The sequence below is a fragment of the Alternaria alternata genome, assembly GCF_001642055.1.
Source record: "Alternaria alternata strain SRC1lrK2f unplaced genomic scaffold CC77scaffold_5, whole genome shotgun sequence".
In the NCBI taxonomy this organism is placed as follows: domain Eukaryota; kingdom Fungi; phylum Ascomycota; class Dothideomycetes; order Pleosporales; family Pleosporaceae; genus Alternaria; species Alternaria alternata.
Genome location: NW_017306194.1, coordinates 1,493,811 through 1,517,675, shown reverse-complemented (window position 1 = coordinate 1,517,675; position 23,865 = coordinate 1,493,811). Strand labels below are relative to the sequence as shown.

Here is a 23,865-nt window from a genome sequence, read left to right as displayed (position 1 = left end):
TTGCCGCGGGTTGAGGCTGAAGATGCCAAGGCCAGTCTTGGTGTCTTGCACCCGTGCTTCCGACATCAGCCGTCCGACGTTCAACACCCTCACAAGGCGATTGGGATAACTAAGTTGAGAAGTCGATGATATTTATTGTGACTAGAATTTTCTATGTATCCCATCTTCACGTCACTGATAGTCGACTAATCCGATTTTGACCACTTCCGTGCTGACACCGTTCCACCATCCATAAGGATATCCGTTCCCGTGACGTACGAAGATTCGGCTCCAGCCAAAAAGACTGCGATGTTTGCGATTTCATCCGGAGTACCCATACGTTGCAAAGCCGAAACCCCGACCATAGTCTTTGGGCCTACACCCAGGGGTCCATCCAGTTGCGAGAGAAGTTGCGGAGTCGCAATGACTCCAGGGCTGATGCTATTTAATCGGGCTTGTCGACTGCCCCAAGCTTTTGCAGCACCTTGTACTCTCAGAATATTTGCCCGCTTCGAAACGGTGTATGCAACGTTGCCATCCAAGGATTCCATGTTCAGTCCTTCATGATCCAAAAGTTGCGTGAGAGGTGCGGTAGCAAGGTGGCGTTCCAGACTGGGGGAAAGGGTGATGAGATGGCCGGCCATACTAGCAATGCAAACCAAGGAGGTTCCCTCGGACGCAACAGACAAGAAAGCCTCGATGATATTGGCAGTACCGATCAAGTCCACGGCATAGATTTCTTTGGCACTGGCACTTCCGGGAGATAGGCCTGCCGTATGAATAATAGCGTTGATACGGCCCGCAGAATGAGCAGCATGTGCAAAGGCCTCGACGGATGGGTAGTGGGCGATGTTTACTGAATGACCTTCACAGCTAATACCTTCTTCCCGAAGCGTGGAAAGGGCATTGTTCAATGTGGCTTCCTGGAAGTCGGCTAGAAGAACGTGCTTTCCGGGAGCCAGTCGCTGTGCGACTGCGAGACCCATCCCACCAGCACCAATGACGACAACTACATTGCGAGTGTGATGAGACGATGTCATGACGGACATAGACCCCTCTCGTAGCTGCTGTAAGATTTGGAGAGATTGATAAGAAGAAGTTGACGACTATCGGTGCGACAAATTTGATAAGCGGTATGATGTTCTTGTGCTACGGTTGAAGTCCTAAATACTATTTGGTGTAACAAATCACTAGCTCAACCCACAGACCGAAACCTAAACCGAGAACGAGAACGACAGGATGGGGCCAAGCTACTCACCGATGGACCAATAGCCATGTCCGCTATCCGCAAGTCGCGATCCTTACATGATATCCCTCGAAACAGGCCCGATTCCACCAGAGTCATACAATGCTTTGCAACGGACTAGCAAATTCCAATCTCAAGCGTATCCGACGCGTACTAAGATGTGTCGAAGTTCACCGCTACTGGAGTCCGAGGGCCCGTGTTATGGGGCATCGTTGTCCGAGCAACCCGAGGGATAGAGATAACGTATCTTCTGCTATACATAGCGCACAACTTACGGTCTCCTACTTCCCAGTCACGCTGTCTGAATTCCAATACCTCCATTTGTGATTGTATGTCGACTAAGATATTTAGAGCTCCAGAACAACGAATGTATCCGGATACAAGAAAGACAATGGTGTCGGTCAAACTAACAAGAGAGCATCAAGACGCTTGGTTCAAAGTCATTGAGAGTCTATAGGTTCGTATTATAGCTGAGTCTACGATGATAGTGCCTTCTTGATAAAGTTTCTCCAGAACAAATCAGCTTGCCGGGTCTTCTACCCGTAGGCCAACTTATCTGGCTGGTTCGTTGTTGTTGGCAAAGCGGTCCGAGTAGCTACTCTGACACGAGAGGGTACAGCACAAGTACTTATGGCAACAGATGCTCTAACTGTAAGGCCACTGCTAGAGCTACACACGCCATACGCCGACTAGCAACTGTCACCGCAGTGGTCAAGCTCAGAGCCACATTAGCCATATGGACTACAACCATCTGTTAACACATCTCTTTCACAACCTCTTAGCTGAGGTGACACATCGACATGGGCCGGTGGTGTAAAATTAAAGAAAACGGGCTTCTTTGTAGAGCTCGAAGTTACTATATTACAGAGTTTCTTATCACAATCTAAGCTACCCGCGTCGCCGCAAGCGTCGTCATCGAAGCAACCACTCTCGCCATAGGCGCCACCGATATTCATACATCTCTTGCAGTTAGAGCACTAACTTGAGCATTGCACGTTCCGTACGCTGTCTGACAACCACCATCACAATGTCCAGACGACGACCCACACCATCCATAGACCGAGCCTGAAGCACAACAATTAGCTAAACTTCTTTCCAGGTGGTTGACGTAGAGATGATTGTGGGAGTAAGGGATTCATACAGCAGTCACCAAAACCACTTCCAGGATAGATGAATCCGTCATCGCTGTTAACTGTGCCGCAAGAGCCATCGGGTGAGATTTTGGTTGGCACATTGCAGAAGCCGAAGCCTAGCTGGCAGCCGGCGTCACAGTGACTGTCGTTACCGCACCAGCCGTATGATGAGCAGCTGAATGTGTGATACAAGACTTAGTTACTGGTATAAAGGCGCATCAGGAGCGTAGTGGTAATGTGCGTATCTGTGTTGGGAGATGAAGGAAAGAGAGAAAGTTGCTTACCAGTCTCCGAAGCCGCTTCCTGGGCAGTGGTATCCAGATAATCCTCCACATTGGCCTGTGTAGTATGTCAATTCCGATACCCTAACCTTCTTTCAAAGACTACAAATGAGGTTTACGTACCGTTCGGTGACAGCGCAATGCCGGCAGATGATGACGTGGTGGACGTAGGGCTTGAGACAAACGCAGACGACGATCGTGGCGACGAAGTGAGCGAAGGTTGGATTGAAGACGTGCCTATCGATGATGCATCATCTTCAGGCGCCTTGCCAAAACACTCTGCATTTGCAATGATCAGGTTCAACCACGTACCCGCTGTCGGTTTCTTGGTCAAAGCCCTTGTACCAATAATGTGGACACTCCTCGGCAAGCTCAAGGGCAGAGGAACTGTGATTTACCCACCATACCGAAGCAGAACTGGCATAACTAGTGTATGCAGGAAGAACGGCAGTTGGTGCAGCAGTGGTGATTCCGCACCAACGCGTAACATCCGGGTATGGACATTCAAGTCCAGTACAATCGGCAATCAGCCCGTCGCCGTAGGAGTCCAAAGCTGACTTTACAGCGCCAGTGGGCAGTGGAGGGTTGAAGAAGGGTGTATAGGCTGAGAGGGTACATTCCCAGGGATCTTGGGGCCCGGATGGTGTGGTGGTGGGCAAAAGGATGGATATTTCTGACGAAGCTAGTGCTACTACTCCTGCTGCGGAGGCAGCAAGAAGGAAGAGGCAAGGTTGCATGTTGAAATGGGAGAGGAAGAGAGGAAGAGCAGAGCTGTTTGCATGGTGCCATGGATATCTGCGAGGCCGAAGAAGTTTTAACAGCTTACGACTCATGTGCTCACATGCCTTGAGGAGTTGGTGAGATGTCGAACAGGGTACAAAGATTTAATTAGCCAAGTATAGTACTTATGCAGGTACACCTACATAAAACAAGGGTTAGCTACAAAAGTAGAACGTCCGAGCCGCCACTGCCCAGACTACGCTATCGACTTCTCATTCCCCACTGTCTTTCGTCGGAGTCCTAGTCGCGTGTTTTTAAGAAAGCATCAATAGTCGCGAGGCAATCATTCTTGCGGTATCGTGCTAGGTCAGGCCACCCATGATCTTTGTAAATCTTCTGGACTCCCTCGAGCGTTTCCTGATCCTCTGCGGTGCGTCCATACCAAGCAGCCCTAACTAGATTCTGGTGGAATGGTACGAAATTGAGCGTTCTGAAATTGGCCTTGAGCATCTCAAAGAAGTCAGATATCTCCCAGATTCCACTGTCGGCCCGCCATTCAACCTGATCTTCGGGGATCAGCTCATCGTCCAACATGCCGTAAGCGTCGGGGTGGACTTCTGGTATTTCAACTTTGGCTTCGCTCATGCATTCATGCCAGTAAATGACGCCGAGCTCGGTGTCGAGCAGGAATATCAGACCATTCGCAGTCGGCGCCGTTAAACCCACGATGTGAGATGGTATCTGTGCTTCTTCCGGATGAGGCTCGGTTGCCTCTTTGAGGTCCGCACCATCCAGATCCGCAGGTACACTATGCCAGGCCATGAACTCACAGTGGGGAGCGATATTGGTATATGTTTCTAGGTAGGGCAGGTGACGAAGTAGGTCGACTACCTCCTCTGTCTTGTCGAAATTTGGCCAACCCTCCGGACTGATGGTGTTCCACCCACCTTCAGGGGGCTCAATGATCTTCGATTCGTCCATGTACATGACTGCTAGGAATTGGAAGTACTTGCGGACGGCCTCGACTGTCGCATCGTGCGAGTAAGTGATCTCGCTTACGTCAGGCATTTTACTTTCCGTGGAGAGAAAGGGGGCGTAGGATGACTTGAACAGGGAGGAATTCAATTTCCAGCTGCAGTGATAATTTTGCCGAAGATATTTGCGAAGGAAGAAGCAGTATTTGCTGTATACCGCTCGTATCAAATTAGATAAGGTTCCTCTGAGGCGACTATTAGATACGACAAGGTCTTCCGGAGCTAGCAGTTCGGCGTCGATAGAAGTGGCTAGCCTACAAATTAAGATGTTGGGATCAGGTGGGGCGGAATAGCCGCAGTAGAGATATCATAGGCGCAGCAACCGCTGAGCTGCCTACTTCATCATAACGTATCGAAGACGCTTCCGCAACGACCGAATAAGACACATCACCGAGATCAAATTTCGCCATGCCGCCGGCTTGGTTATACGCGAAGCATTAAAGGGTCACGGAAGTAAGATCCAGACAATCTGTTCTGCAGCAGTACGTCTTGGCGTCCGAGCCGTGCCGCAGTGCGGGACGAATGCCAATCCGTGTTGGGATCAGGCGAGGTTGGCGCCGGACCCAGGGTTCGCAATCCTCACATTTGACCCGTGGTATCAGACCAACCCAATGCCGTACAACTACGAGGCTCCATACGTCCAAGGGGCAAACGGATCTTGATGAACCTTCTTCAATCTCTCTTATGTACGATTTTCTTGTATGTGTCTTGCACATACGCAGCTTCGCTGTTGAGTTGCTGTATCTGATTATTGAAGTCTCAAGTACAGTATACATTATTCAATACTACGTGGTAAGCAGGAAAGAGATCAACTGAGTTGCACATTTTGAACCCAAAATAACATGCTCGGCACCAACATAGGTAAAGCATCGCCTGTTTCTTCCCCTTCCGCGCTCGGATTCCAGGTAGCGCTGTTTATCGCCATGCGAACCTTTCGTCTTCTTTTCATCCTTCGACACTACTACGTCTTTTAGATTCCTAGCTTTCTCACTGGCTCCCTTCAGCTTCTGCGCTTTCTCGTCGCTCTGCGTACTGAGTTTGTCGTTCTCGTACTCGAACATCTCGAGAGTCTTTTTCACTTAGGTGTTCAAGAGATGCAGGCGTGAAATCTTGCCTTCAAGGCGGTCGAGACAGCGTAAGATGCCATGAGGAAGGACGTGTTCCACGACATTTATCATTTGGGAGTCTTCCGATCTGAGTCTTCGAAGGACTTGTATTGTTCCCCAACTTTTCCATTCCGGTACACGACTCGCCGATCCAAGCTCGCGATGCTGGCACGCAGGCGCGCGTATTCGTCGTATTTTGCGTGAAGCACCTTGTTAGCTGTGTCTTCTGCCCAGACACCCCCGCAAGAAGTTGTAACTGGCGATCCGATTCTCGACGACTCAAGCGACAAGACATTCAGCGTGAGCAAGCAGGTTTGGATCTACCACCGCCACTATCTTTGCTGATCTTCCTTGAATAGCTTCAGACCAGATCTGAGCTCTGTAATCTGCACTACATATTCGTTGCTTTTGATTCGCGGCTCCTCAACGGCTTTGTGAAGCGTAGAGTTATACAAAGGATAAGGATTACCCGGGCCGAGCTTAGCAGCGATTAATCCTTCGCTAGATGAGCTGATGGTTTGTTGAGAAAAGCCGGGGATACACATATTCGTTGACGATGGTGATGTCGGTGGTGAAGGTAATTGTGCAGATGAGGCGGCCCTAGGGGCGGCGATGTTTGGACTAGGTATGTCAGCAGTTGTAGTGGAAGGTGGAAGTATGAATGTGGAAAAGAAGGATGTGTGCATACATTAGATAGCAAGCATGGGGAGGTTTATGCTCCCAAACCAGGGTTTGCTAGATCACCCATCTTTTAACTGCTCGATAACAGCTGCAAGGTCTTTCACTCGAAAAGGCTTTGGAACCGCGTCATCCATTCCAGTCTCTTTCGCGCGCTTCAGCTGCTCTGGTCTCGCATTCGCAGTAACAGCGATGATGTGCAGATGCTTGCTGATAGACCCGTCATGCTGCGCGGCGCGGATCATACTCGCGCATTCGAGACCATTGACAATGGGCATCTCGATGTCCATAAGGATGACATCTATCCTGGGCGCTGATGCAGTAGCACCCTTCCAGTGTTGCGTAGTTTTGATGAAGTCGAAGGCTTCTTGCCCATTATCGGCTGTGTGGACAATATACCCATGACGTTGCAACTGCTTCTTCAGAACGCGTTGATTGATCAAGTTATCTTCAACGAGCAGGATACTGGACGGGGTCGTAGACGGCGCATCAGCAGTAGTACTCATAGCATGAGGGTGCTCTAAGGTCGTCCCTTCGGTGTTGACCGTGTCGTTGGAATGCAAGGTAGACGGGATCGAATTCGGTCGCAGAGCCCTGGATGCTCTAGTGTAGAATGCGAACGTAGAGCCGACATGTTGCTGGGAGTTGAACCCAATCTCGCCCCCTAACAAAGCTGCTAACTTTTGACTGATGGAGAGCCCCAGTCCAGAGCCGCCATATTTACTGTGAGTCTTAGGCGAGGCTTGTGTAAATTGGGTTGCGACACGCGCTTTGGCCGCTTCATCCATCCCACATCCTGTGTCCTCTACTTTGAACCACAAAAAGATGGAGCCTGCTGATGGTTCCGTTTCGAGTGCTGATTGATCTGTTTGAACGGGCTTTTGCACTGTCTTGATGAGGCCATCGAAGATGGCGGTGGGTGGCCAACATGCTGCCCCGATGCGAACGCTGACAGCTTTTTCGCCAGGTGTATCTTTGGTGAACTTGATCGCATTGGCCACCAAGTTGAATAGCACTTGCGTGATTCTTCCAGGGTCTGCATCAATCCAGTCAACCCCAAGCTTGCTCAACGAAGGATCGGCAACAGCTAGAAGCTGAACTCCGGCCTGTTCAGCATCAAGCTTGAAAGTACTTTCGACCCGTCCCAGGAAGCTCTTCACCTGGAAGATGGTAGGGCAAATTTCGAGTAGATCCGAATCTAGTTTGGAGAGCGAAAGAATATCGTCTATGATACGTGTTTGATGCACAGTGCATGACGTGATCGTTTCGACAGCATCGACCATGTTGTCGTTGAGACTGCGGCAGTTGTCGGCGGCTGAGGCGCTTTCTAGATCGGACATGCTTCCACTATCGTGCCGATCAAGAAGAAGCTTTACTTCTGAGAGGGAGTGGGCTATTGAATCCGCGCAATGCATGACAACATTGAGAGGATTTCGGATCTGTGATTTATTAGAACAAGCTAGAGTATGCATAGCTCCAGGTACATACCTCATGGCTCACCATATCAATGAAACTGCGCACTGTCAGGAAGCAACCACGTATTTGGGATCAGTGCGTACTTACTTTTCCTGCTGTCTTTTCGCTTCCACGGCCTGTTCTAGCCTTCTAAGTTGCAACGCCTCGGAGAACTTGAAGTCGCTAATATCCATTATTGTACTTGTAATCTGAAAGTTGTCGTTGTCAACCATCTCCAGAAAGGCCGTGAACTGCACCCAAGTTTGCTGTGAGAAGTCCGAGTCTGCTATCCATAGTCGATTCAGTCTGAGATGGAAGGTCGCAGACTCTCCAGTACGTGAAATGTCATGCAAACGTTCATCGAATTGTGGAAGATCCTCGTGGAATATAACCGAGCGAACGTCGATGTCAGCTGCTGGTCCAGTGGAATGTGAAGTCATCTTGAACCAGGTCTTGTTGGCGAAAGAAGGCCGCATGTCCCGATCGAAGATCAAGACTCCGAGGGGAGCATTCTCAACGAGATTTCGAAGACGCAGTTCGCTGAGGTGGAGCTGCTCCAGGGCTGCTGTGCGCCTGAAGATTGCTTCATGCTCGACTTTCTTCTGTGCGTCTATGTCCGTAGCACAGCCGGTAACGCCAATGACTACGGAGAGGCTGTCAAACACAGGGACACAGGCGATTTGCACCCACTTTCTCACTCCACCTGCTAGCCGAAATCGTATGGAGAGCGTTGCTGGTAGGCCACCAAGAAGCGCTTGCCAGTTTAGTGATAGCACCGGTACGTCTTCGGCATCACAGAGATCTACCAGCTTCGGCTGATTTTCCACGTTCAGCTTCCTAGAACAACCACTCAAATCGCAAAATCCTTCCTGTCATCATGTTAGAACGCGAACGATAACGTTGAGTAGCTGACCTTACATTGACCTGCAGTACATGTCCCGACAAGGAACATTCGAAAACACCAACACTACCCGCATCAAGTCAGCACTATCCGGTGGCATCCCATGCGACACAAACCTCGCTGCGCCCATGATCTTCAGTAGCCGCGACACGCCTCCGTCGGCCACAGTAGCCTCTTGCTGCTCAAGGGCCTTTTCTCTTCTGATGAAATCTATCTCTCTCCTAATCCCCTCGTCCTCATTCTTTTCAGCAAGACGCCTCCCTTCTTCAAGCACCCACGAGACTACTTCGTTCGAGAATTCGCGATGGAGCGTCTTTATCCATGCTTGATAGGAGCGATCGTACGGTATCCGTGGCGCCAGACCAACTATTAAGACAGCGTGAACATCGGTGATCCGGTTCCACGCGCTCGGCAACACGACAGCCTGGTGACAAGCATCGCCATGGCATCGATCCTTGGACGCCTGTTGCATTTCCAAGGGCAAAGTGCCGTCTTTAGTCTGGAGAACCACCGGCGCATGAGTATTGACACTTCTGAAAAAGCCCTGCACCCATTTTTGATCGATATTAGGCTCGAGTTTGCACGGAGGCGCGGCTGGGAAGGAGCCAACAGTCCCAGAGAGCAAGAAACTCAACGGGTTTACTCGACTGGTGAGAAGACTCGTTCCTTCTACCTGTTCGATGGTCGTCTCTGCGCGGTACAGGGCAGCAAAAGCTATATCCCCATTCCCATTGGATACGCCACACAAGATCGAGGGCCAAAGCGTGTCGAGGTTTGACGCAGACTCGCAAGCTCGGGATATCTCGTCCAGAGAATTCTCGCGACGGGCTAGCAATTCGTCTTTGGTTATATCGTCAGTCGTCGTGAGGAGGCTTCCAGCGGCGGGGTTGGCCCAGTCCAAGTTTCGGTCGTATCGCAGATCGGAATCGACGGCGGAATCGCTTTCTGAATTGCTGAAAAGAGAGGGGTGGGGCTGATCAATCTCTACCGCCATGACTAAATCACCAGCGTGACGACACAAAAAGATCGATCGATGGTACTGAGGGGTGCTTCGCTGGTATACATTTCAGCCACGATCCATTGCCGGTAGGCGTACTAGCGCAAACGGTTTAGGTAGCGGCGAACCAGGCCGCTGACAGCGATCTAGACCGCGAAGGCCACGCGAGCTACCCTGGCTACAGTCTAGACCACAGAGACCATGAATCCATCGAAACAAGCAGCTACAAGGCAAAGCGCGACACACTGTCCGATTGGTGGATGCCAATCCGCGGATGTGTCTGCAGCAAGCATACCTAGGTGGAGCTGCTTCGCACTGCGATCAAGTTGCTGCGCGGAGCGCCACTCGAGGTGGCAAACGAAGCCCTAGATCGACCACTGAGTTCGTCAATATGATAGGCGGCCAGCCAAAACAAAGTCCAACACGAAACACGGCATGTACTGAGCATATATGCATTACTCGTTTGTCATGCTTTAATCTGCCTTCATGGTGCGCACGGCCAGATCCCTGTTGATCCCATTCTCTGACCACGAGCGGCTGGCGCATCTCACCTGTCAGATCCCAGTGCAGTTCCTCGGTCGCCACTTGCCCTGCATTCTCATTTCGGTGGGAGCGACGAGAGACTCCAGCGAAAATTGACCACCATGGCCTTCCAAAGCCACGTTACTGGTTTTCGACTGGACGCAAAGCAAGTTCAGCTCCAGAACTCCCGCCGTTCGGTAGGTCTAAGCAAGTTCAGTCTAGCGCGCTCGCTTACTGCAATGCTCCGCCGTCTTTTGTCTCCACCCAGCGTAATCATTCCAGGGCGAGACATTTCTAAGATGTCGCTTGCTAGGGAAATCGTCACGAAATTGCTCAACTTCACAGCAGCGGCCATCATTGAACGTGAGAATATAACTCGAAAAGGACATGATATACTTCGATCTTTCCAGAAAGCTCAGCACTCTACGCTGCATGCGATTCTTAGGACGAATCGAAGGCTGAGTCGACCCAACTTAGTGCTGTCATGTATAGAGCACCTGCACACCCCAGCAAGAGCAAAAGGAACTAGAGAACAGAAACAATGAGAGCAAAGCTCACGAGAAGACAGGCGAGTTATACTAGCTCGAGCTCTCCAGAACGCTGTCTAAAGGCTCCGTATCTACTTGGTAACGAGCACTTCTAGGCCGTCCTAAACGTGTTGCACGCTTACGCGGCTGATAATCTACGCTACGAGCAGATAAAGCAGCACAACCAAGGACAAATTTAATGCTTTGCACCTACAACCCGCTGTAAAGTTTGCAGGTCCCTCTCTCGCTAAAATTGGTGAATGAGACAGCAAGAACTCCAGCAAATCGCCAAGTCTAGCATCTTTGGCAATGAAGCTTGTGGTTTTGATCTGAGATTTGTCTACGGAAGGTGCTGTGATGGTTTCAAACGGTGGAGAAGGTATTTTGCGTAGCGGATCTATGGATTGAGCAGAACATGTGGCCCGCCGCCGTGTGGAAATCACCAGGATGATGCGTCCCATTGCTTCCACGGACATCACTTGCCCCATACTCTTCCACTTACGACTATGCGCTGGTATCACGCAGCACATGCTGTGCCAGAATGTGATTCGACGTCAGGATGTTGAGCCACTATAAGCTCAATGATCTCTTTTGCAATTGGCTCTTGACAACTTTGGTAATGTTTCACGAAGGACACCCACAAATCTCCTTGATGAGATCCATCAGACTTAGGCTCCGGTCGGTCTAGGATGGCTCTGATCGCTGTGACGACAGCGGGTGGTGGCCTGATTTCGGGCGCAGACTGTACGGAGTACTTTATCAAATTCAGCTCGAGCGGATCCAGGAAACTTCGCATTAAGTCTGCTGTGATCTCGATACAAGATCCGTGTCTTGTCAGAAGCTCAAAACTTCCTAGATTCTTAGCCTGTTTGACCATGTCCAATGTGATCGTGAGATGTGGCGCTCTGGCAAGAAGCAGACGGAGTATGTCTGAATCGGAACATCCTAGGCCAGCAAGCAATAACCGGATGGTCTCGATCGTAGGCTTCAAATGCGTATTGTCTGCCAGGACCCGCTTGCAGGTTCGAATTGCAGATTCTGAGTACCCGGATCCGGTTATTAATTGATCCAAATCGTTTTCAGTAGCTTCTACGTGCTGCTCAGTGCTGAGAAGCGATTCTATCAATCGCTCGGAGGGGTATCTTTCCCGCGACAAGACTGATGTGAGTGGAGTTTCTCCCTTGCTTCCCTTCGAGTTGACGTCCGCCCCATGCTTTAGTAGTAGTCGTATCGTTGCATCATCTCCATATTCTGCACATGCAGCATGTAGAGGTGTTCCATGATTCGACGAGAACACGTTAACGTTCGCGCCGTGTTGTAGAAGTATCTTGGCCAAGCCAGCGTTGCGAGATTTGCATGTTACATGCAAGGCTGATCCCAAATTAGGTGAGATGATGTCAACGTTGGCACCGTATGTGAAAAGTAGTTTGAGTAATTCTTCGTCTCTCTTTTCGCAAGCAACGTGCATAGGTGTTCCCTTTCCGGGGATCAACACATTGACTTGAGCACCATGTTGGAGAAGTACTTCGGCCATTTCGCGATCACCGTTCTGACAGACTCTATGCAAGGCTGTTCCAGTGCCGGGAGTTTTGAACTCCACAACTCGTCGCCCATACATATCTCGCGTCTGGCATGTAGGGTAGAGAGAGGTTCCAGGGTCATCAGATGTCGTGTTGACGTCAATGTCGCGCTGTAGCAGCAACGTAACTACCTCCGAGCTACCACCTTCGATTGCGGCAATCAACGCGGACCCGAATGATCCGTGACGCTGGTCAATTTCGACGCCGAGATCGAGACATACTTGGACAACTTGTAGCATTCCCAGGTAAGAAGCTAGGTGTAGAACGCCAGCTGATGCGCAAATATGGCTTTTGTCAACCTGCGCAAGCTTCAATATAGCCTCACTGGCAGCAGCCCGGGCATTACTGCATGCACAATCCTTGGCTGACCGGCCGGGAAGCCAAGAGTACAAGAAGGAATCTCTGGCCCAAGCCTCGCAGCATAAAATCTTGTGGAACCTGTCTGTCTTCAATTGTATGGGCATGAGGCCTTCTAGCATGGCGTAGACTGGAGACTGGTAATCCAATGGTAAGGGTTGCGGGATGACCACCATCGGCAAGAGCTCGAAAAGAACGTTGTAGCTCTGGAAGTAGGCTGCTGCCTGAAGCACCGGAGGTCTCACGTTGGCCATGTCGATCGAGCTTCCCATCATCATCTCAATACTTTGTTGAGCACCTAGGGCTGCAAGGTTCGCCAGCAGTCTTTCGGAACTTTGCATTGTTTCCACATGGATAACAAATTTGCCGTCTTCTTGCCAAGCGCGCATATATGCTGGGACCTCCATACAAGCGTTTGTGAAGTCGTCCGTATCTAGCAAACGAGTAAGAACATAGTCGATGATATCCTTTGGCTTCTCTTCTACGACAAGTGTCCTCAGAATGTTAACGTCTCGTCCAGCATCGTACAAAGTAGCTCCCGCGGTCAGTAGGAGTTCCATCATTCCGAAATCTCCAGCAGTAGCAGCAGTTCTCAGTGGAGTCAAGGACCGACATGACTCCTCTTCAACGTCTGCCCCATATTCGATCAACAGTGCGGCAACTTCCGCATGGCCATGTTCACAGGCGATGTGTAGCGCGCTAGACATATCCACAAATCCAGTACGCAGTATCTCTGTCTGATCTGGCATTGGTCTGTTTGGTTCCGAGAATGCAAGCAGCAATTTTACTAGATCGACACTGCCACTACGACAGGCGGAAGTCAGCGTTGCGTAATTCTCATTGGATTGCGCCGACCCTTGATCGATGGAATCGTTTGACGATTGCATCGCACCCCAGTCGAGCAAACATTGCACGATCGCTAAGTGTTGGCCTTCCACTGCGGCACGTAGTGGAGTCCATCGGAAGTTACCCGCGGTCGAGGCAATCTCGGTGCCAGCTTCTACAAGAAGTTTGACGCAGTCCAGGTGACCGAACCGAGCAGCAGCATGTAAAGCAGTTCCATAGTAGTGACCTACAGCCTTAAAATCGACATTTCGGTCTATGAGCAATCTCACGAACTCGAAATCACCGTCCGCTGACGCCATTTGGAGCAGGAGAGTGAACCCAGTCGCTGTGGCTTGTAGGCCAGTTTGCGATTGCAGAAGGTACCGAATGACAGCTCCTGAACCGGTAGTTAACACTTGGCGAACAGTATCAGACTCGACGAAACCGTCCTTGAACACTGAAAGTGCCGCATCTAAAAGTACGGTTGGAGAGGTGTGGGTCGCTGGTGGCTTGGCCTCTTCCTGAGCTCCAGTCAAAACCTTCAGAACGGTGAATGAGTCAAGTTCTCTCCATGCAGCGTAGATCGAAGGCGTTTTGTGGTCCTTGTCAGGTATATCAATCGCTGCACCGCTCGCTAATATCATGCAGACCGTTTCCACGGGACATAGTGCAGCCGCGGAATGTAAAGTGTTTCGTCCAAGGCTGTCCACGACATTGACGTTTGCATGCTCGCGCAACAGCAATTTGATTAAGGCTTGCTGCTTGCTAAGAAATTCCCGTTTATTGTCTTTGAAATTCTTCAGTCCTTTTGTGGAAATTCCACAGATCCGGTCATATTGCGGCGTGGCTTGAAGACAGGCCTGTAATGCTGTCCTTGGCCAGACTTCACTCGTAGTAACTTCGTAGATATGCCAAGGCATGAAGTGATTATCGACAAAGCTGGGACACGGTATAGGCTTGTCGGTAATTGCGTTGACGTCCACCCCGAGTTCAATGAGATATGATGCCACCACAACATGTCCGTTTGCACATGCTTGGTCCAGAGCCTGCGATAGCAAAAGCTCATGATTGATGGATTGAAGCAATTGTTTTTCCCAAGCCTTCATTGCGGAGACGTAGCCTCGCCGCGCAGCTTCAACAAATGTCTGTGCGAACAACGAGTCGTCTCGGCAGTACGGTGGTTGGGTATTAAGATAACAGATGAGGTCGTTGTGTTTGGTCTTAGCTGCACCGTCGTAAACATCCCAGTAATTTTGCACTTGGTACCCGTGATCGCTGTTGTGTTGTATGAGGACGTAGAGCACACGAAGAGATCTGTCTTCTTCCGCTTGAGCACAAGCACTTTTCAGCGCGATCGTGTCGATTGAAGGATGATGTCGAAAGAGTACTTCCAATGCTCGTTCGCTATCGCACTCAATTGTGAAAGCTAGAGCGATTGGAAATAGATTCTGTAGGCCGGATTCCGGTGCCAATTGTAGTGCAAGCTCCACTGTGTCTGGTGCGTTACCTCGACAACCTAGTAGAAGAATCCTCATGACATGACCGTTATCAGCCGTTTCATTCGTTTCAACCACTTTGCGAGAAAGGCAAAAATAGTCCGACCATCGGCTCTCCTTCTTGTCACCGAAATTCTTGTCTGACCATTGACTTATCTTCCTGTAACGTTTCGCTCTCATAGGTTGCTCATATTCCATTGGAGTGAACGGGGCATAATGATTGGATGGTGGGGGACCGTATGCTTCCTCACATTCGAGAAGCCGCTTTATGACGGCAACATGCCCATACCAAGCTGCGCGCTCCAATGCCCGTGGAATGTGTTTTCCTGGTAGATCTGGTGTACCCAGAATATTGTCAACAATACCGACTTGGCCAGCCGCAGAAGCCACCTTCAGTCCGACCCCGATATTGTATAACGAAAGCCGAATGGAGGAGCGATAATCCAACATACTGCGGACGATAGACTCTTGGCCAGCCGCTATAGCAACGAGCAGAGAATGAGATCCAAACCGTTCATGGTGCTTAAGATCTGCGAGTTCTGTGGCGTGTTCGACTCCAATACCGTTATGGATGCTCTCGTATGCCGCGCCAAAGCTGAGATCCCGTCCTTCAATCACGTTTGCTCGATCTGTGTGCAGACTGCGCTCAGAATGATGTGTCGAATTGAGTGTTGATAGAAGATCAACGTGCGTTGGGGAAGGCGCCTCAGAATTAGCGGATGTCATGCGCATGATCTCATCATCATCCAGGAGGGATGTGCTTTGATAGCCCCTCCGTAGAAGCAAGTTCGCGATGGACTGATTGCCCGCCGACACCGCCGCACTTAGCGCATCACTGAACAAGCCTTTTTGGCTGATAGAAGCGCCTGCTGCAAGAAGGGCTTCTACAACGTCGATGTGGCCGCGATACGTGGCTGCTTGTAGCGCATTGCCGTAGTAACCACCAGAGTTGTCGACAGCCGCCCCACTTCTTATCAGCATTGTGGTTATTGACAAGTGTCCTCTCATTGAGGCCGCTTGGAGCGCGTCACCGAATGATCCATTCGAACTAACTATCGCATCTCTGTCAAGAAGCAACCGCACAGTTGCTCCATGGCCCATCAAGCTCGCCGCACGAAGTGGTGTTCCGAACGGTCCTTCATGCTCAATGTCGAGACCCTTGTTGAGACAGAATTCGATAATCTTGTTCTGGCCATAGAATGCAGCTGTTGCGGTTGCGTCATCAGGCAGTGCCTTGGTTTTGTAGTACGTTTCAAACCGCTCAATCTTATCATCATGGAAAGTCTTTTCCGCGCCTCTGATTGCCATTTTCTTGTTTCTGCTCAGCGACTGTGATGTCCGCTGCAAGTAGGCCATGAGTTCTATGAAACCCATGCCTGCAGCAGTTTCAAACACCTGGCCAAGGATGTCTTGCGATATAGGCAAAGCACGTTTCTTTAGAAGCATTACTGCGATGTCCTCATGGCCATTACGTAAAGCTGCATGCATGGCCGAGGTAATCATCTCGTTTGTGAGGTTCTGAGATGAGACATCAATGATGAACTGCACAACGTCTCCATGGCCGTTGGCACATGCAGCTTGAAGTGGAGTTGTGTGACGCCCACCTTCGATTGCGATGTCAGCGCCTAGCTTCAGTAGATCCTCCACCACCCGGACTTGACCCGCAGACGAGGCTAGGTAAAGCCCAGTATTTCCATGTGCATTCTTCATGTTCACATCAAAGGATGACGTTCCAGACAGAACCCCGATAGCAAATTCTAATCCGTAGACGCAGGCAGTGAAGAACGGCGTGGCGCTTTCGCTCACGATAGCGGTCAGGTCTGAGCGACGTATGTGTGGCCCCGATAGCGTCTTTACGATGTCGTCCACTGTTTCGATCCAGCATGGAAAAGGTGGCATGAGCTCTTGATCAGAGAACATAAATTCCCTCAAAGTATCCCCTAGATGACCACTACGATCCTTTTCGCTCGCGGCATTGTAGTGAAGCGGCCAGTACATTGCTGCATACACGTCGAAATCGGCAGAAGGTTGAACACCGAGGGTCAGATCGGAGAGCGGACTGTCGATACATCTGATAAGACAACTCGAAGCGGCTGCGCTGTTGGCATCCATCATGCTGAATTCTGGGAGACGCGACAAGTATTCTTGAACGGAAGCATGAGCGAATCGGATCGTGTCGAGCTCATCATCGAGAACTACCAGATGGGAGCAGATTCTGAGTAGATCCGAAAGCTCCAAAGAGTTCTTCGATCCATCGCGTGTGATGGATGCTGCAGAAAGTAGTGCCAGAGGAGATATGATCTCGTGCAGACACAGCATCAGCCGGAAGGTTTGTGCTGCTATTTCGTATGCCACAGGATCCGTCTTGAGAATTCCATCAAATATTGTAGCATACAGCTGATTGACGGTATGAATGGAAGCTCCAGCAGGATCTGACATCGTGTGCTTGATACTGGATTCAGCCTTCAGGTCGCAGAAGTGCTTCAATTGGAGCTCCACCCATCGAAACCTGATCGGTGTATTAGTCTATAGCAAGGCAAAGCCGAAATCATGTCAAAGAAATGATAGGACTCACATTCCACCTGCTCGGTCGAGGAGATAATATTCTATTTGTGATTGAAAGATAGGGTCCACCCTACCATCAAGAAGATGTTTGTTGTCGACTGCTGTCGAAACGCAATGTCTGATGAAATGTTCCATGTCAGCTTCAGTGAGCGATGCTTGTAAGCGCAATTCTGGTGCCCCTTCTAGCCATTGCGTAAGGTTCGTGTCATCTCTGCTGGAAAGCAGCATCTTCGTAACACGGCTCGAATCGTCTCGAAGCGCTATGAGCTCTTTGAGAAGATGATGCCTATCCGTGATGTCGATCTCGTCGATGGCATCAATTATGATGATTACCTCATCGCTTTGGAGGAGTTCGGCTATCCAGTGTGTGCATTCGTGTGGCTCAAGTTTGTCCACATCCCCCATGCCAACATTTCCTCTTGCCTGTCTCCGCCTGAACTCCAGGTGAACTTGCTCGACGATCTCAAAGGTGTCTTCGTTCTTGACAGTGAGTTGTCTCAACAGACTTCGCATCACGTCCTTCGCGTCGCTTCTGCCGCCGTAACTCTTGGTGTCGCCGCAGTAATAATACAAAACTGGTGTTTGCACATTAGTACCATGCAGTGAATCATCAATCACTGCAGAGATCAGATTGGTTTTCCCGGAGCCCAGAATACCGCGAAGCCATAAAAGCGATGAAGATGCAGTGCTCTTCCAGTCGACATAACGGGGATCGTTCGTAAGCCATTGAGTAGTGCCGCGTAAGCGGTGCTTGGAATGACGGGTATGATGCTCTCTGTATGGTGTCAATGATAGCCATGCGATGAAGTCGCGGAACGATTGTGTTTTTAGCGAAGTCATCATGTTCTCATCGATCCGCATGACGTCCGTTCGTACAAGCCGCTGGACGTGTGAGTCGCACATCTTGGCTAGTTGTCGAATTTCGGTGTCATGCTTAGTTATCTGCCGAAGTCTCTCGCCCTGGTTAGTCGAGAATGCGCCTTTTGCTGTACGGCCTGCTGTACGTCAGAGATTGACGCTGAGGAGTCAAATGTGAGACTTACTGGGCATTTTGGTTTTGAAATACTGTATGCTCTCTGCAAGAAAGCTCAGAATGTGGACGTAGAGTCCGAGGACTTTGCTGCGGATCTGGGTATGAAGCTGGAAGTCCGAGTCCATGTACAGGTCTTCCATAGCAGCGTATGTAGCAACTTTCTGAGTGACCATCTCAATCCCCTCGATCGTAGCTTCCAGATACTGCTTGTCGTTGATGGCAACTTGCAGCAAGAATCGAACAGCTGCCCAAGGCAAACTGGCGGCTCCCGAATTAAATTGTACGGCGATATCACCCACAGCTTTAAAATGGTCTACCCATCGAATAATCTTTGCAAGAACGTCGCGCAATATGACCTCTTTGCCACCGATAGTTGCTTTCCATCTCTTCGCGGAGAGGGCTCTCTGTTGGGTAACCGCCTCCTTTGACACGGCATCGATCACACGGCCGTTTCCTACGTTGACGGATGCGAGGCTTTTCCGTGATTTGATGTCCAGTTTCGAATTTGCAGTGTCCCAAAGCGATGGAGTAGGTTTGGTATTGCGAGCCGTGGCTGCAAGGGACGTAGTTCTTGTCCCAGTGGCTCCGGTAGTAGCTGACATGATGACACTACCAGCTATCGAGGTTGCCGACTAGGTGTGCGTCTGCGTTCTGTCCTATCTAGACTTCTAACATTTGCAAACGAATGGTGTATAAGATCATTCGATGTTGAAAGAGACATGAAGCAAAGGTGGACGGTGGAGGGCGAGGTAACTACCTGCATAGAGTGGGGCGCAGCGTAAGCCTTCGACTGACACCCATATTATCGACCCCGTGTCCTCCACAGATGGCCAGTCTTGAGATAGCAGCCCCCAAATAATGGCTGCGTAACGCTACGATGAAACATGGCTGCATGCTTGCATCAAAAAGGTCCCCAGAGGCTACCGGTGAATGATAACCCTGCAATCGAGCGACATTTCCTTGCATGTCGGGCTTTATCCGAAGGCTGCTATGCTGCATCAACTAAGCCACGGAACAGTAACACAAGTCAACTTCTGTGGTGATACGTGAAGTCCTACCTATAAATCTCGTTGCACGTCGCATCGTTGTAAGATCCAAGGTGATACGCAGCGCGTCGAACGGCGGTGAAGGGTGAGGCAGTATGCCTGAGTACAGAGGAAGGGGCGGACTTACGTCATGCGCGAATCTATGCCTATCACGGCATGGACTATATACGGAACAGCCGCGCAGTTCGCGTCAGCCTTCGTAATTTGTCACATCAAAACCCTCCGCCTCGTTTCCAAGGTCCTTCCGCAGTCATAATTCAGTTCATCCAACCGGTGCCTTTTATTCTAGACTGAAGCGATGATCATCCCATGTGTTGCTGCGAACATGGTGGCTGTGTACAAAACATAGGCGGCCTCAAGTGACCAAGCGATAATTACAGCCCCCGAGAGCTTATACAACTACTCCAAGTCGACTGCTATTGAACTCGTGGCATTCCCTCCTTACCCGACGAAAGCATGACTGTAATCACGCCCATCCCGCTTGTTCCTTGGAACCCCAGCAGCTTATGTGCCACCTGTCGCTTGGTCGCGAATCACGATACGACTCAAAGATACTACGCGAGACCTTTGAAGATCGCAGCTGTTCGGGGCTGCGTTCTCTGCAGATATCTCTACGAAGAGCTCGTTGTCCACTCTTTCGGGCGGCCCACAAAGGATGTTCATCTTGAAGTAACTCGACATGGATCATGTTTAGGTGTAGTCGACTTCAACAACACCGTGCATCAATTCGAGATATTCACCGAACGTAAGCATAGACGAGACTATACTGCGTGTCCGATACTTACGTACGACAGGTAACCACCCAAGCACCGAGACGCCCTTCAGAAGGATACATGCGCAACCTGACTCCGAGTCATGTTGGAACATGATACATACATGGCTCGACAAATGTACTTCTAATCACACATGTTGTCGTCAAGATCATGCGCCTCCGATGCCAAACATACTGCTGAACGTGGATACGCTAAGATTGGTGTATGGGTCGACTTGCGAAGGAGACACGCGTTATGCCGCACTGAGCCATTGTTGGGGTGCTGCCGGCACTCTTGCGACGACTTTAAGGGCAACAGTGGAGAGTTTCAAGACGGGCTTGGACTTGCATTACCTTCCATCAAATTTTCGAGATGCCATCTACGCGACCAGGCGACTGGGTCTTTCGCTGCTATGGGTAGACGCGCTTTGCATTGTGCAGGATGATGCAGAGAGCCGCAGCCTGGACATTAGCGACATGGGAAACTACTATCGAAACGCGTATATCACGTTGTCTATATTAAGCGCACACGGCTCGTACGTCGGCTTCCTCAATCCTCGAGAGTCAGTCCCGACAACCAGTCTGGGTCAAAACCTTCATCTCCGCCGAGCGCGACCATCATGGAACCAGGTACTACGGGAATCTCCGCTAAGCAAGCGAGCATGGGTATTACAGGAACGGTTACTGTCGAAGAGGATAGTGCATTTTGAGAAGAACGAGATCTTCTGGGAATGTCTCGAGAGCTCCAGTAGAGAGAGAAGTGTGGAAGACGAGCCAGAAGCCTGTGATGAGGGCGGCTGGACTAAAGAAACCTTTAAGCGCTGCCTAAGTTTCTCCAACAAGAACGTCGTAGGCGAGCTTAGCAGACGCACCGTCCAGAAAGAACTCTTCATGGTGCAATGGTATCGCATCTTGTGTCAGTACTCTGGTCTGAGTCTTACCTACAGAAGCGATGTCTTGCTCGCGATTGCTGGGATTGCGGAGATATTCCGCGACATCACGAGCTTTACGTACAAGTCTGGTTTATGGATCGAAGACGCTCATTCCGGGCTTCTGTGGCACGCTGAAGGATCATTGATGCCCGCGCGGAAGCCTTCGGCCACCTCCAATGCGCCTTCTTGGTCGTGGGCATCTCTGGACGGCCCAGTAAGTATGCTCTTTAGTCTTGGGTCGAGCAACATGCCTAGCGATCTTGCGGCACAGATTCTTGAATGTCAGCCTGATTCTCTGCGAGCGAGTCTCCGCAGTGCGCATACCTACGACGACATTCTGATGATGAATGCTTTGTGTATCAACGTCACCTGCCGATCGAGCTCAAACGGAGATGCGCCATATAGCGACCCATATCTTCGCATGGTGATTGATATATTCGATGAGCGAGGTATCTGCATCGGCACAGGTTACTTGGATCGAATCCCAGAAAGCAACATCATCCAATGCAAGGCTATCGTCGTATCGCAAAGACTGGAACTCAGTCTTAGCCATGTTCCCATAACATATTTCCTGCTCGTTATAGAGTCGAGTTGTGCAGATGCCTGTCACCAACGAGTCGGTATCGGACAGACAGCAGACAGGATCTATGGCCATGTGCTCAACACATTGAACCTAAAGCCCGAGCGTAAGCAAAAGATCGTCATTGTGTAAATAACTATGGAATGCTAGCCTTTACTTCTTCATATCGATTCTCCTTCTCTCACCGATAGCCCACCGATCAAATAGCATACCGCCAAATCTTGGTCCTGTCTGAACCTCGAGCATCTCGTAAAAGATTGCATATTCCCTTGGTATCTTCCCTTCTTCAAGCCATTCTAGAAGCGTAAAGTCGCTGAAGCAGGGATGGACCACGTAGTTATTCTCTCGTAAACGGTATCTCAAACATACCTCTTCGAGGCCTTGCATTCCACGAAGTAGTGGCAGCAGATCTCTGTACCACATGATAAAACCATCGCAACCATTCCAGAACAGAGTGATAACGAGAACGACTTTTCGGATAGAGGCAAGACGGTGCGGAGGTATCGTTGATACAAAGGTGGATAGCAGCTTGTAGGAGTCGAATTTGAAGGTGTTCTTGGAGTAGAGCACCGAGGCGGCCTCGCGATAGCTAGTAACTCTGTTAGCCGATAGGTCTCAAAGTACTGGAGACGGAAGAGCGTCGACAAACATCTTCTTGCAAGTTCTCAACATTTTAGCGTCGCGGCCTTGCTCTGCTCTAACTTTCCAACGATCCCACGGTTGATCCTCGTTGAATCTCATGGTCAACTCTTCTTGATCACACAGCACCATCTCATATATCTGCAACCGCAACTCCAAGGGTAGTTTAGCGAAAAGAGGACTTTGCGACTGGCCCTTTGCCTTGCTATTCCACCATCTCTCTCCATCGACCGATGGAATGCGCTTCCTTGCCACTCGTCTGACACGCCTGCGGTGCTTCACATCAGCTAGGACTGTATATCTTTTTAATTGTTTTTCCGATGGGCTGCGTGTTCGCTTACGCATATAGTAGCAATCGCCAAAGAGAGGGCAGGTTATGAGCTTGCAACAGAAGCGAAGCGTGTTGTTGTTGTTCCACGTGTACGATACCGCATCTCTGGTCGACTGAAATGCCGTCATTCTACCGTCCGTATGCTATAGAATCTACCAGGTGAAAATTTCGGCTGAATATATGGAATGTGTGCGCCGTGATTCAGCCTCAGAAAAGAGGCGCAGTCGTTGTGGGTCAGACCATGAAGTGTGGAACCATAGGCAACCACGTTCCTGCCAAGGACTTTGCAGCCTTTATCGTTTTGAGATTTTGACTATTGCAGCCTAGCTCGTGGCTTTGAGGCAGGATAAGGCTGACACAATTGGTATCTCGTGGCGTTGCTCTGCCTGGGTGCCTCAGGCAACACTCTAACATAACTGTCAGGGGTGGTCACGCTAAGCTTAGAGCATATAGTATAGACCTTAGCAATCACTGCATGGTAGCGATTCGTCTGAGTTGCAAAGTACCTACAACTCTCCGTTCGACAGCTACTTTACGCATGGTACCCCGTTGTAACCTAGCAATCCTCCACGATTCTAACAATAATTGGATATGTCACAGATAAGCGGAACTTTGCTCGTCGATCGAAGGCTCTATATCTCGCGAAATCTCTTCTCCAATGACACCACCGTTATGGATGGAAGTAACAACCGGCTGCATCTCCAGCTCGAAGAGACGCAAGGCTAGCAGTAAGAGCGACCCTTGACGATAAGAGGATTAAGTGTGTTAAGATAATGTAATTTATATGCGCCAAAGCAAAGCGATGGCATTGCGCTTATCGTAGTAAGTAAACCCCGCATAGCTTCGTGTCATAATAAGGCGGTCTGCTACAAGGAGGCTCACGCCATTTAGTCTACAAATGCTCTGCGACTAGAGCATGTCTTCAAGCTTTCACGTCGCATACCATCAATAGGCTAATTACTCTGGGAAGAATGCACCGATTTAGGGTACCTAGTAGCTAAGAGTAGCTTAGGAAACATAGGATCTCGTCTACAAACCTACATTAGGACCTGCAAGCTCCACGAACTTGTCCACAGTTGATAAGAAAAAGAGACTAAAGTTTCCATTCCATGAGACGAAGACGAACGCTCAAGCGACTGAATCGTAGGAGC

The 23,865-nt window shown here is 50.0% G+C and overlaps 6 protein-coding genes across 6 annotated transcripts; 1 reads left to right on the top strand and 5 right to left on the bottom strand.

Moving 5' to 3' along the window:
* Window positions 1-185: 185 nt before the first annotated feature.
* Window positions 186-1,019, bottom strand: CC77DRAFT_1059218 (NAD(P)-binding protein; the record flags this gene model as incomplete). The annotated part of the gene is made up of 1 exon (XM_018528209.1): window positions 186-1,019. The coding sequence occupies one exon, from the start codon at window positions 1,017-1,019 to the stop codon at window positions 186-188; it is 834 nt and encodes a 277-aa protein (XP_018388951.1).
* Window positions 1,020-2,304: 1,285 nt separating this feature from the next.
* CC77DRAFT_1086568 (hypothetical protein) lies at window positions 2,305-3,376 on the bottom strand (the record flags this gene model as incomplete). Its single annotated transcript, XM_018529439.1, has 4 exons — window positions 2,305-2,533; window positions 2,643-2,697; window positions 2,763-2,977; window positions 3,042-3,376. The coding sequence occupies 4 exons, from the start codon at window positions 3,374-3,376 to the stop codon at window positions 2,305-2,307; spliced, it is 834 nt and encodes a 277-aa protein (XP_018388950.1).
* Window positions 3,377-3,516: 140 nt separating this feature from the next.
* Window positions 3,517-4,887, bottom strand: CC77DRAFT_722998 (hypothetical protein). Its single transcript, XM_018532908.1, has 2 exons — window positions 4,652-4,887; window positions 3,517-4,578 (listed from the first exon to the last, which is right to left on the bottom strand). Exon 2 carries the CDS (start codon window positions 4,425-4,427, stop codon window positions 3,660-3,662), a length of 768 nt encoding a protein of 255 aa, XP_018388949.1. The 5' UTR covers window positions 4,428-4,578; window positions 4,652-4,887; the 3' UTR covers window positions 3,517-3,659.
* Window positions 4,888-6,239: 1,352 nt separating this feature from the next.
* On the bottom strand, window positions 6,240-9,527 carry CC77DRAFT_1059215 (hypothetical protein; the record flags this gene model as incomplete). Its single annotated transcript, XM_018528208.1, has 5 exons — window positions 6,240-7,616; window positions 7,666-7,690; window positions 7,741-8,501; window positions 8,551-8,599; window positions 8,650-9,527. The coding sequence occupies 5 exons, from the start codon at window positions 9,525-9,527 to the stop codon at window positions 6,240-6,242; spliced, it is 3,090 nt and encodes a 1,029-aa protein (XP_018388948.1).
* Window positions 9,528-19,691: 10,164 nt separating this feature from the next.
* On the top strand, window positions 19,692-22,100 carry CC77DRAFT_1048390 (HET-domain-containing protein). Its single transcript, XM_018527531.1, has 2 exons — window positions 19,692-20,226; window positions 20,276-22,100. Exons 1-2 carry the CDS (start codon window positions 19,938-19,940, stop codon window positions 21,874-21,876), a joined length of 1,890 nt encoding a protein of 629 aa, XP_018388947.1. The 5' UTR covers window positions 19,692-19,937; the 3' UTR covers window positions 21,877-22,100.
* On the bottom strand, window positions 21,851-22,933 carry CC77DRAFT_1018339 (hypothetical protein). The gene is made up of 2 exons (XM_018524598.1): window positions 22,394-22,933; window positions 21,851-22,333 (listed from the first exon to the last, which is right to left on the bottom strand). The coding sequence occupies exons 1-2, from the start codon at window positions 22,840-22,842 to the stop codon at window positions 21,898-21,900; spliced, it is 885 nt and encodes a 294-aa protein (XP_018388946.1). The 5' UTR covers window positions 22,843-22,933; the 3' UTR covers window positions 21,851-21,897.
* Window positions 22,934-23,865: the final 932 nt, after the last annotated feature.